Source organism: Entelurus aequoreus, linkage group LG20 (genome assembly GCF_033978785.1).
Source record: "Entelurus aequoreus isolate RoL-2023_Sb linkage group LG20, RoL_Eaeq_v1.1, whole genome shotgun sequence".
In the NCBI taxonomy this organism is placed as follows: Eukaryota; Metazoa; Chordata; class Actinopteri; order Syngnathiformes; family Syngnathidae; genus Entelurus; species Entelurus aequoreus.
This window is the reverse complement of record NC_084750.1, coordinates 13,160,999-13,174,172: the sequence shown is the minus strand read 5'-3', so window position 1 is coordinate 13,174,172 and position 13,174 is coordinate 13,160,999. Positions and strand designations below refer to the sequence as shown.

Genomic DNA, 13,174 nt, shown 5'->3' with positions numbered 1-13,174 from the left:
GTCTAAAAAACAAAGTACTTCATCAAACAAGTACTTGTATAGTGTAAAACACACAGTACTTCATCAAACAAGTACTTGTATAGTGTAAAACACACAGTACTTCATCAAACAAGTACTTGTATAGTGTAAAACACACAGTACTTCATCAAACAAGTACTTGTATAGTGTAAAACACACAGTACTTCATCAAACAAGTACTTGTATAGTGTAAAACACACAGTACTTCATCAAACAAGTACTCTGTTGACACAAGAATTCCATCTGGTGTTTAGTGAAGTAGAAAATATTTATTAGCTTCCTTTAGATGAGAAAATGGTGTAAACAATTAAGAAAAGAATAAAAAATGTTCCATGAGTGACTTTTATTGCCAAAGTGAATCTAATGTGATTAGATAGTCACACCACAAGGTGGCGCCTTGACTACAAACACTTTTATTTGCTACTAGTCTTGAAAAATAACATCAGACTGTCATTCCAATCATTTCACATAAAGATGGAAATATTCCACCAAGTCAGAGAAATGGTAGTAAAACATCAAAGGTGGTGGAAACATCTACCTGTGAACGCAGGCCAGCAGGGGGCAAAATACTCCATGACGTCATCCCCTACAAAATGCACATGCACGTAATGATGTCATCATGTACATGTATTTTGTACGTGATGTCATCATGTACTTATGTATTTTGTAAGTGATGACGTCATCCTGTGCTTGAGTATTTTGCATGTGATGACATCATCATGTAATGTGTATTTTTATAGATGACAATTTAATGTACAAAATACATGTGCATGACATCATCATGTAATGTGTACTTTATAGGTGATGACATGTTAATCTACAAAATACATGTACATAATGACATCATCATGTGCTTGTGATGACGACATCATGTAATGTGTATTTTATAGATGACAATTTAATGTACAAAAAACATGTACATGACATCATCATGTAATGTGTACTTTATAGGTGATGACATGTCAATCTACAAAATACATGTACATAATGACATCGTCATGTGCTTGTGATGACATCATCATGTAATGTGTATTTTGTAGGTGATATGTGCAAAATACATGAACACGATGACATCATCACATACATGTGTATTTTGTACGTGACATGTACAGAGTACATGAACATGATGTCATCATGTAGTGTATTTTGTTAGGTGATGATATCATGTAATGTATATTTTGTAGGTGATGACATCATGTATGTATATTGTGTAGGTGATGACATCATCATGTAATGTATATTTTGTAGGTGATGACATCATCATGTATGTATATTGTGTATGTGATGACATCATCATGTAATGTATATTTTGTAGGTGATGACATCATCATGTAATGTATATTTTGTAGGTGATGACATCATCATGTATGTATATTGTGTATGTGATGACATCATCATGTAATGTATATTTTGTAGGTGATGACATCATCATGTATGTATATTGTGTATGTGATGACATCATCATGTAATGTATATTTTGTAGGTGATGACATCATCATGTATGTATATTGTGTATGTGATGACATCATCATATAATGTATATTTTGTAGGTGATGACATCATCATGTATGTATATTGTGTATGTGATGACATCATCATGTAATGTATATTTTGTAGGTGATGACATCATCATGTATGTATATTGTGTATGTGATGACATCATCATGTAATGTATATTTTGTAGGTGATGACATCATCATGTAATGTATATTTTGTAGGTGATGACATCATCATGTATGTATATTGTGTATGTGATGACATCATCATGTAATGTATATTTTGTAGGTGATGACATCATCATGTAATGTATATTTTGTAGGTGATGACATCATCATGTACAAAATACAGGTACACGATTACATCCACACATGTGTGTGTATTTTGTAGATGATGACATTATTGATAAAGGAAAGTCCAAGGCGATACACAAGACGTGGTCACCATTGTTGTTGAAGTGAGGTCATCGCTCATGTTTGGGCTGGTCAGCCGGCTCCAACGCGCTGATTCCAGGCCCGCCTCCGCGTTTGCGTGCGGCGTCAGCAGAAAAGTCGGCCACCACGGGGCAGTGATCTGAGGCCACGCCCCCCCATGACCAATTGTCAGGAATCCAAGGGTTGGTCAAACCTTCTCGTACGACCGTGCAATGTCCTGACAAAGACAAAACAAACACTCTTTAGTCACACCGTCATATTGTCTTGTACATGATATGAATTATGATAAACAATCACTTCAGTTGTCAACAATCAATGATTTCCTTTTATTGACCCACAAAATCATTTCTGCAAGTAAGCCCAAAGAAAAGTCTGCATGATGTTGACATAATTCCAGTTGTGCAATTGCAATGTCTACTTTTTGATGTTCATCAATATGCACTGTCTATAACAAATAAACATACTTCAAATAAATACAGTTGTTATTTTTTATATATTAATAAATATATATGTTATTTTAGTAATTGTGTATTGAAGAAGTTATTTAAGTACTTATATATTGAAGTTATTTAGTACTTGTGTATATTTAAGATGTTATTTCAGTACCTGTATATTCAAGTTATATTAGTACTTATATATTAATAGAAGTTATTTTGAGAGAGAACCTACTACCACTGAGAGAGAACCTACCATTGAGAGAAAACCTACAATGGAGAGAGAACCTACCACTGAGAGAGGAATTACCTTTGAGATAGAACCTACTACCTTTGAGAGAGAACCTACGACCATTAAAAGAGAACCTACTACCATTTAGAGAGAACCTACTACCATTTAGAGAGAAGCTACTACTGAGAGAGAACCTACCCTTGGAGAGAGAACCTGCTACCTTTTTAGAAAGAACCTACGACCATTAAAAGAGAACCTACTACCATTTAGAGAGAACCTACTACCATTTAGAGAGAACCTACTACCATTTAGAGAGAAGCTACTACTGAGAGAGAACCTACCTTTGGAGAGAGAACCTGCTACCTTTTTAGAAAGAACCTACGACCATTGAAAGAGAACCTACGACCATTGAAAGAGAACCTACTACCATTTAGATAAAAGCTCCATTGAGAGACAATCTACTATCATTGAGGGAGAACCTACCACTATTTAGAGATACCTTACTACCACTGAGAGAAAACCTACCCTGGAGAGAGAAACTACCATGGAGAGAGAACCTGCTACCATGGAGAGAGAACCTACCATTGAAAGAGAACTTACTACCATTTAGAGAGAAGCTACTACCATTTAGATAAAAGCTCCATTGAGAGACAATCTACTACCATTGAGGGAGAACCTACCACCATTTAGAGATACCTTACTACCACTGAGAGAAAACCTACCCTGGAGAGAGAAACTACCATGGAGAGAGAACCTGCTACCATGGAGAGAGAACCTACCATTGAAAGAGAACCTACTACCATTTAGAGAGAAGCTACTACCATTTAGATAAAAGCTCCATTGAGAGACAATCTACTACCATTGAGGGAGAACCTACCACCATTTAGAGATACCTTACTACCACTGAGAGAAAAACTACCCTGGAGAGAGAAACTACCATTGAGAGAAAACCTACCATGGACAGAGAACCTACCATGGAGCGAGAACCTACTACCATTGAGAAAGAACTTACTACCATTGAGATAGAAGCTACGATGAGAGAGAACCTACCATGGAGAGAGAACCTACTAACATTGAGAAATAACTTAGTAGCATTTAGATAGAAGCTCCATTGAGAGACAACCTACTACCATTGAGGGAGAACCTACCACCATTTAGAGATACCTTACTACCACCGAGAGAGAACCTCCCCTGGAGAGAGAACCTACAATGGAGAGAGAACCTACTATTGAGAGAGAACCTACCAATGGACAGAGAACCTACTAACATTGACAAATAACTTAATAGCATTTAGATAGAAGCTCCATTGAGAGACAACCTACTACCATTGAGGGAGAACCTACTACCATTTAGAGATACCTTACTACCACCGAGAGAGAACCTCCCCTGGAGAGAGAACCTACCATTGAGAGAGAACCTACCATTGAGAGAGAACCTACCAATGGAGAGAGAACCTACTAACATTGAGAAATAACTTAGTAGCATTTAGATAGAAGCTCCATTGAGAGACAATCTACTACCATTGAGGGAGAACCTACCACTATTTAGAGATACCTTACTACCACTGAGAGAAAACCTACCCTGGAGAGAGAAACTACCATGGAGAGAGAACCTACCATTGAGAGAGAACCTACCAATGGAGAGAGAACCTACTAACATTGAGAAATAACTTAGTAGCATTTAGATAGAAGCTCCATTGAGAGACAATCTACTACCATTGAGGGAGAACCTACCACCATTTAGAGATACCTTACTACCACTGAGAGAAAACCTACCCTGGAGAGAGAAACTACCATGGAGAGAGAACCTGCTACCATGGAGAGAGAACCTACCATGGAGAGAGAACCTACTACCATTGAGGGAAAACCTACCACCATTTAGAGATACCTTAATACCATTGAGAGAAAACCTACCCTGGTCAGAGAACCTACCATGGAGAGAGAACCTACTACCATTGAGAAAGAACTTACTACCATTGAGATAGAAGCTACGATGAGAGAGAACCTACCATGGAGAGAGAAGCTACTAGCATTGAGAAAGAACCTACCAGAGTAGATCTTCTTGAGAGAGCGGCTGAGCCAGATGTTGTCCAGGCAGTGTGTTCCCTGAGGGCAGGTGGTGCTGATGTTGGTGAAGTACTTGGCTGCTAGCAGAGCAGACATCTTCTCTTTTCTCAGGAAGTCCAGCTCAGCGCTCTGAGGAGGACGTCCAAAGTCTCCCAGCACCACAACCTCCTTCTCACCTGTGCAGCAACATTCAACAACCATCACAACTCACCTGTGCAGCAACATTCAACAACCATCACAACTCACCTGTGCAGCAACATTCAACAACCATCACAACTCACCTGTGCAGCAACATTCAACAACCATCACAACTCACCTGTATGTGTGTATGTGTGTAGGAAGTATGTAAGTATGTGTGTAAAAGTATGGATGTCAGTATGTGTGTAAAAAAGTATGTAAGTATGTTTGTAAAAGTTTGGATGTAAGTATGTATTAGGAAGTATGTAAGTATGTGTGGAAAAGTATGGATGTCAGTATGTGTGTAAAAAAGTATGTAAGTATGTTTGTAAAAGTATGGATGTAAGTATGTGTGTAAAAGTATGGATGTCAGTATGTGTGTAAAAAAGTATGTGAGTATGTTTGTAAAAGTATGGATGTAAGTATGTGTGTAAAAGTATGGATGTCAGTATGTGTGTAAAAAAGTATGTAAGTATGTTTGTAAAAGTATGGATGTAAGTATGTGTGTAAAAGTATGGATGTCAGTATGTGTGTAAAAAAGTATGTAAGTATGTTTGTAAAAGTTTGGATGTAAGTATGTGTGTAGGAAGTATATACGTATGTGTGTAAAAGTATAGATGTAAGTATGTGTGTTTGAAGTATGTAAGTATGTGTGTAAAAGTATGGATGTAACTATGTGTGTAAAAGTATGGCTGTAAGTATGTGTGTAAGAAGCTATGTAAGTATGTGTATAGAAGTATGGATGTAAGTATGTGTGTAAGGACATATGTAAGTATGTGTGTAAAAGTATGGATGTAAGTATGTGTGTAGGAAGTATGTAAGTATGTGTGTAAAAGTATGGTCAGTATGTGTGTAAAAAAGTATGTAAGTATGTTTGTAAAAGTTTGGATGTAAGTATGTATTAGGAAGTATGTAAGTATGTGTGTAAAAGTATGGATGTAAGTATGTGTGTAAAAGTATGGATGTCAGTATGTGTGTAAAAAAGTATGTAAGTATGTTTGTAAAAGTTTGGATGTAAGTATGTATTAGGAAGTATGTAAGTATGTGTGGAAAAGTATGGATGTCAGTATGTGTGTAAAAAAGTATGTAAGTATGTTTGTAAAAGTATGGATGTAAGTATCTGTGTAAAAGTATGGATGTCAGTATGTGTGTAAAAAAGTATGTGAGTATGTTTGTAAAAGTATGGATGTAAGTATGTGTGTAAAAGTATGGATGTCAGTATGTGTGTAAAAAAGTATGTAAGTATGTTTGTAAAAGTATGGATGTAAGTATGTGTGTAAAAGTATGGATGTCAGTATGTGTGTAAAAAAGTATGTAAGTATGTTTGTAAAAGTTTGGATGTAAGTATGTGTGTAGGAAGTATATACGTATGTGTGTAAAAGTATAGATGTAAGTATGTGTGTTTGAAGTATGTAAGTATGTGTGTAAAAGTATGGATGTAACTATGTGTGTAAAAGTATGGCTGTAAGTATGTGTGTAAGAAGCTATGTAAGTATGTGTATAGAAGTATGGATGTAAGTATGTGTGTAAGGACATATGTAAGTATGTGTGTAAAAGTATGGATGTAAGTATGTGTGTAGGAAGTATGTAAGTATGTGTGTAAAAGTATGGTCAGTATGTGTGTAAAAAAGTATGTAAGTATGTTTGTAAAAGTTTGGATGTAAGTATGTATTAGGAAGTATGTAAGTATGTGTGTAAAAGTATGGATGTAAGTATGTGTGTAAAAGTATGGATGTCAGTATGTGTGTAAAAAAGTATGTAAGTATGTTTGTAAAAGTTTGGATGTAAGTATGTGTGTAGGAAGTATATACGTATGTGTGTAAAAGTATAGATGTAAGTATGTGTGTTTGAAGTATGTAAGTATGTGTGTAAAAGTATGGATGTAACTATGTGTGTAAAAGTATGGATGTAAGTATGTGTGTAAAAGTATGGCTGTAAGTATGTGTGTAAGAAGCTATGTAAGTATGTGTATAGAAGTATGGATGTAAGTATGTGTGTAAGGACATATGTAAGTATGTGTGTAAAAGTATGGATGTAAGTATGTGTGTAGGAAGTATGTAAGTATGTGTGTAAAAGTATGGATGTCAGTATGTGTGTAAAAAAGTATGTAAGTATGTTTGTAAAAGTTTGGATGTAAGTATGTATTAGGAAGTATGTAAGTATGTGTGTAAAAGTATGGATGTAAGTATGTGTGTAAAAGTATGGATGTCAGTATGTGTGTAAAAAAGTATGTAAGTATGTTTGTAAAAGTTTGGATGTAAGTATGTGTGTAGGAAGTATATACGTATGTGTGTAAAAGTATAGATGTAAGTATGTGTGTTTGAAGTATGTAAGTATGTGTGTAAAAGTATGGATGTAACTATGTGTGTAAAAGTATGGCTGTAAGTATGTGTGTAAAAGTATGGCTGTAAGTATGTGTGTAAGAAGCTATGTAGTATTGTATAGAAGTATGGATGTAAGTTGTGTTGTAAGGACATATGTAAGTTATGTGTGTAAGTATGGATGTAAGTATGTGTTGAGTATGTAAGTATGTGTGTAGTTGAGTACTTAATGTGTGTAAGAAGTTTATGTTTGTATGGAGTAAGTATGTTTATTAGGAAGTATGTAAGTATGTGTGTTAAGTTGGATGTAGTTTGTATTTAGGAAGTATGTAAGTATGTTGTGTAAAGTTATGGATGTAAGTATGTTGTAGGAAGCTATGTAAGTATGTGTGTAAGTATGGAAGTATGTATAGAGTTGTAGAAGTATGTAAAGTCAGAGTGTAAGTAGTGTTTAGAAGTAGTGTAATTTGTGTAAACGTATGTATGTTGTGTGTAGGAAGTATGTAAGTATGTGTGTAAAAGTATGGATGTAAGTATGTATGTAAGTATGTGTGTAAAAGTATGGATGTCAGTATGTGTGTAAAAAAGTATGTAAGTTTGTTTGTAAAAGTTTGGATGTAAGTATGTGTGTAGGAAGTATGTAAGTATGTGTGTAAAATTATAGATGTAAGTATGTGTGTTTGAAGTATGTAAGTATGTGTGTAAAAGTATGGATGTAAGTATGTGTGTAAAAGTATGGCTGTAAGTATGTGTGTAAGAAGCTATGTAAGTATGTGTATAGAAGTATGGATGTAAGTATGTGTGTAAGGACATATGTAAGTATGTGTGTAAAAGTATGGATGTAAGTATGTGTGTAAGAAGGTAAGTAGGTGTGTAAGAAGGTGTGTAAAAGTATGGATGTAGGTATGTGTATAAGTGTGGATGTAAATATATGTGTAAGAAGGTATGTAAGTATGTTTGTAAAAGTATGGATGTAAGTATGTGTGTAAGAAGGTATGTAAGTATGTGTGTAAAAGTGGGCGTGGTTGGGGCGTGGCCAAGGGCGTGGTTAAGAGGAGAGTATATTTACAGCTAGAATTCACCAAATCAAGTATTTCACATATATATATATATATATATAATATATATATATATATATATATATATATATATATATATATATATATATATATATATATATATTATATATATATATATATATATATATATGTATGAAATACTTGACTTTCAGTGAATTCTAGCTATATATATATTTTATTTTTATTTTATTATACATATAAATAAAAGACATACTTGAATTTCAGTATTCTGCAGGCTATCCGGTAGGTGGCAGTATTGTCCTGTTTAAGAGTGTCACAACATTGCTGTTCATGGCAGACGAACTGCTTTACAGTAGACTAAACGTGACTGCTGTTGTTGTGTGTTGGTACCGCGCTGGGAGGACGTTAATGAAACTGCCTAACAATAAACCCACATAAGAAACCAAGAACTCTCTCTGCTTGTTGTGCACGCTACTCTCTAAAAGCCGTAGATGTTATGACGTCATTGGGCAGGCAAGCTGCTGGGAAAGCGGACGTGAGAACGGCTGTCCCCACTCAGGTCCGCATTGAGCTGGAGGGGGCGTGGCCTCCAGCTCCGGCTGAATACCGGGAGTTTGTCGGGAGAAGGGAGGTTGTCGGGAGAGGCGCTGAATACTGGGATTCTCCCGCTAAAAACGGGAGGGTTGGCAAGTATGATGTAAGTATGTGTGTAAGGTATGTAAGTAGGTGTGTAAGAAGGTATGTAAGTATGTGTGTAAGGTATGTAAGTAGGTGTGTAAGAAGGTATGTAAGTATGTGTGTAAGGTATGTAAGTAGGTGTGTAAGAAGGTATGTAAGTATGTGTGTAAGGTATGTAAGTAGGTGTGTAAGAAGGTATGTAAGTATGTGTGTAAGTTATGTAAGTATGTGTGTAAGAAGGTATGTAAGTATGTGTGTAAAAGTATGGATGTAAGTATGTGTGTAAGAAGGTATTTAAGTATGTGTGTAAGGTATGTAAGTAGGTGTGTAAGAAGGTATGTCAGTATGTGTGTAAGAAGGTATGTAAGTATGTGTGTAAAAGTATGGATGTAAGTATGTGTGTAAGAAGGTATTTAAGTATGTGTGTAAGAAGGTATGTAAGTATGTGTGTAAGGTATGTAAGTAGGTGTGTAAGAAGGTATGTAAGTATGTGTGTAAGGTATGTAAGTAGGTGTGTAAGAAGGTATGTAAGTATGTGTGTAAGGTATGTAAGTATGTGTGTAAGAAAGTATGTAAGTATGTGTGTAAAAGTATGGATGTAAGTATGTGTGTAAGAAGGTATGTCAGTATGTGTGTAAAAGTATGGATGTAAGTATGTGTGTAAGAAGGTATGTAAGTATGTGTGTAAGGTATGTAAGTAGGTGTGTAAGAAGGTATGTCAGTATGTGTGTAATAAGGTATGTAAATATGTGTGTAAGGTATGTAAGTAGGTGTGTAAGAAGGTATGTAAGTATGTGTGTAAGGTATGTAAGTATGTGTGTAAGAAGGTATGTAAGTATGTGTGTAAAAGTATGGATGTAAGTATGTGTGTAAGAAGGTATTTAAGTATGTGTGTAAGAAGGTATGTAAGTATGTGTGTAAGGTATGTAAGTAGGTGTGTAAGAAGGTATGTAAGTATGTGTGTAAGGTATGTAAGTAGGTGTGTAAGAAGGTATGTAAGTATGTGTGTAAGGTATGTAAGTATGTGTGTAAGAAAGTATGTAAGTATGTGTGTAAAAGTATGGATGTAAGTATGTGTGTAAGAAGGTATGTCAGTATGTGTGTAAAAGTATGGATGTAAGTATGTGTGTAAGAAGGTATGTAAGTATGTGTGTAAGGTATGTAAGTAGGTGTGTAAGAAGGTATGTCAGTATGTGTGTAATAAGGTATGTAAATATGTGTGTAAGGTATGTAAGTAGGTGTGTAAGAAGGTATGTAAGTATGTGTGTAAGGTATGTAAGTAGGTGTGTAAGAAGGTATGTAAGTATGTGTGTAAGGTATGTAAGTAGGTGTGTAAGAAGGTATGTAAGTATGTGTGTAAGGTATGTAAGTATGTGTGTAAGAAGGTATGTAAGTATGTGTGTAAAAGTATGGATGTAAGTATGTGTGTAAGAAGGTATGTCAGTATGTGTGTAAAAGTATGGATGTAAGTATGTGTGTAAGAAGGTATTTAAGTATGTGTGTAAGGTATGTAAGTAGGTGTGTAAGAAGGTATGTCAGTATGTGTGTAAGAAGGTATGTAAGTATGTGTGTAAAAGTATGGATGTAAGTATGTGTGTAAGAAGGTATTTAAGTATGTGTGTAAGAAGGTATGTAAGTATGTGTGTAAGGTATGTAAGTAGGTGTGTAAGAAGGTATGTAAGTATGTGTGTAAGGTATGTAAGTAGGTGTGTAAGAAGGTATGTAAGTATGTGTGTAAGGTATGTAAGTATGTGTGTAAGAAAGTATGTAAGTATGTGTGTAAAAGTATGGATGTAAGTATGTGTGTAAGAAGGTATGTCAGTATGTGTGTAAAAGTATGGATGTAAGTATGTGTGTAAGAAGGTATGTAAGTATGTGTGTAAGGTATGTAAGTAGGTGTGTAAGAAGGTATGTCAGTATGTGTGTAATAAGGTATGTAAGTATGTGTGTAAGAAGGTATTTAAGTATGTGTGTAAGAAGGTATGTAAGTATGTGTGTAAGGTATGTAAGTAGGTGTGTAAGAAGGTATGTAAGTATGTGTGTAAGGTATGTAAGTAGGTGTGTAAGAAGGTATGTAAGTATGTGTGTAAGGTATGTAAGTATGTGTGTAAGAAGGTATGTAAGTATGTGTGTAAGGTATGTAAGTAGGTGTGTAAGAAGGTATGTAAGTAGGTGTGTAAGGTATGTAAGTAGGTGTGTAAGAAGGTATGTAAGTATGTGTGTAAGGTATGTAAGTAGGTGTGTAAGAAGGTATGTAAGTAGGTGTGTAAGAAGGTATGTAAGTATGTGTGTAAGAAGGTATGTAAGTATGTGTGTAAGGTATGTAAGTAGGTGTGTAAGAAGGTATGTAAGTATGTGTGTAAGGTATGTAAGTAGGTGTGTAAGAAGGTATGTAAGTATGTGTGTAAGGTATGTAAGTAGGTGTGTAAGAAGGTATGTAAGTATGTGTGTAAGGTATGTAAGTAGGTGTGTAAGAAGGTATGTAAGTATGTGTGTAAGGTATGTAAGTAGGTGTGTAAGAAGGTATGTAAGTATGTGTGAAAGGTATGTAAGTAGGTGTGTAAGAAGGTATGTAAGTATGTGTGTAAGGTATGTAAGTATGTGTGTAAGAAGGTATGTAAGTATGTGTGTAAGGTATGTAAGTAGGTGTGTAAGAAGGTATGTAAGTATGTGTGTAAGTATGTGTGTAAGAAGGTATGTAAGTATGTGTGTAAGAAGGTATGTAAGTATGTGTGTAAGGTATGTAAGTATGTGTGTAAGAAGGTATGTAAGTAGGTGTGTAAGAAGGTATGTAAGTATGTGTGTAAGGTATGTAAGTATGTGTGTAAGGTATGTAAGTATGTGTGTAAGAAGGTATGTAAGTATGTGTGTAAAAGTATGGATGTAAGTATGTGTGTAAGAAGGTATGTCAGTATGTGTGTAAAAGTATGGATGTAAGTATGTGTGTAAGAAGGTATTTAAGTATGTGTGTAAGGTATGTAAGTAGGTGTGTAAGAAGGTATGTCAGTATGTGTGTAAGAAGGTATGTAAGTATGTGTGTAAAAGTATGGATGTAAGTATGTGTGTAAGAAGGTATTTAAGTATGTGTGTAAGAAGGTATGTAAGTATGTGTGTAAGGTATGTAAGTAGGTGTGTAAGAAGGTATGTAAGTATGTGTGTAAGGTATGTAAGTAGGTGTGTAAGAAGGTATGTAAGTATGTGTGTAAGGTATGTAAGTATGTGTGTAAGAAGGTATGTAAGTATGTGTGTAAGGTATGTAAGTAGGTGTGTAAGAAGGTATGTAAGTATGTGTGTAAGGTATGTAAGTATGTGTGTAAGAAGGTATGTAAGTGTGTGTGTAAGGTATGTAAGTATGTGTGTAAGAAGGTATGTAAGTATGTGTGTAAGGTATGTAAGTAGGTGTGTAAGAAGGTATGTAAGTATGTGTGTAAGGTATGTAAGTAGGTGTGTAAGAAGGTATGTAAGTATGTGTGTAAGAAGGTATGTAAGTAGGTGTGTAAGAAGGTATGTAAGTAGGTGTGTAAGAAGGTATGTCAGTATGTGTGTAAGAAGGTATGTAAGTATGTGTGTAAGAAGGTATGTAAGTATGTGTGTAAGGTATGTAAGTAGGTGTGTAAGAAGGTATGTAAGTATGTGTGAAAGGTATGTAAGTAGGTGTGTAAGAAGGTATGTAATTATGTGTGTAAGGTATGTAAGTAGGTGTGTAAGAAGGTATGTAAGTATGTGTGTAAGGTATGTAAGTAGGTGTGTAAGAAGGTATGTAAGTAGGTGTGTAAGAAGGTGTGTAAGTAGGTGTGTAAGAAGGTATGTAAGTATGTGTGTAAGGTATGTAAGTAGGTGTGTAAGAAGGTATGTAAGTAGGTGTGTAAGAAGGTATGTAAGTAGGTGTGTAAGAAGGTATGTAAGTATGTGTGTAAGGTATGTAAGTAGGTGTGTAAGAAGGTATGTAAGTATGTGTGAAAGGTATGTAAGTAGGTGTGTAAGAAGGTATGTAAGTATGTGTGTAAGGTATGTAAGTAGGTGTGTAAGAAGGTATGTAAGTATGTGTGTAAGGTATGTAAGTAGGTGTGTAAGAAGGTATGTAAGTATGTGTGTAAGTTATGTAAGTATGTGTGTAAGAAGGTAAGTAAGTATGTGTGTAAAAGTATGGATGTAAGTATGTGTGTAAGAAGGTATTTAAGTATGTGTGTAAGGTATGTAAGTAGGTGTGTAAGAAGGTATGTCAGTATGTGTGTAAGAAGGTATGTAAGTATGTGTGTAAAAGTATGGATGTAAGT

General features: G+C 35.1%; 1 protein-coding gene across 2 annotated transcripts in view; it reads right to left on the bottom strand.

Moving 5' to 3' along the window:
* Positions 1 to 296: 296 nt before the first annotated feature.
* LOC133635585 (endonuclease/exonuclease/phosphatase family domain-containing protein 1-like) overlaps positions 297 to 13,174 on the bottom strand; it is a 55,636-nt gene continuing 42,758 nt past the window's right edge. For both annotated transcript variants that reach the window (XM_062028807.1, XM_062028809.1), the window contains exons 7-8: positions 4,663 to 4,857; positions 297 to 2,166 (exon numbers count right to left, since the gene is read on the bottom strand). In XM_062028807.1, coding sequence (XP_061884791.1) covers positions 1,979 to 2,166; positions 4,663 to 4,857 — 383 coding nt within the window. In that variant the 3' untranslated portion in view covers positions 297 to 1,978. The remainder of the gene's footprint in view (positions 2,167 to 4,662; positions 4,858 to 13,174) is intronic.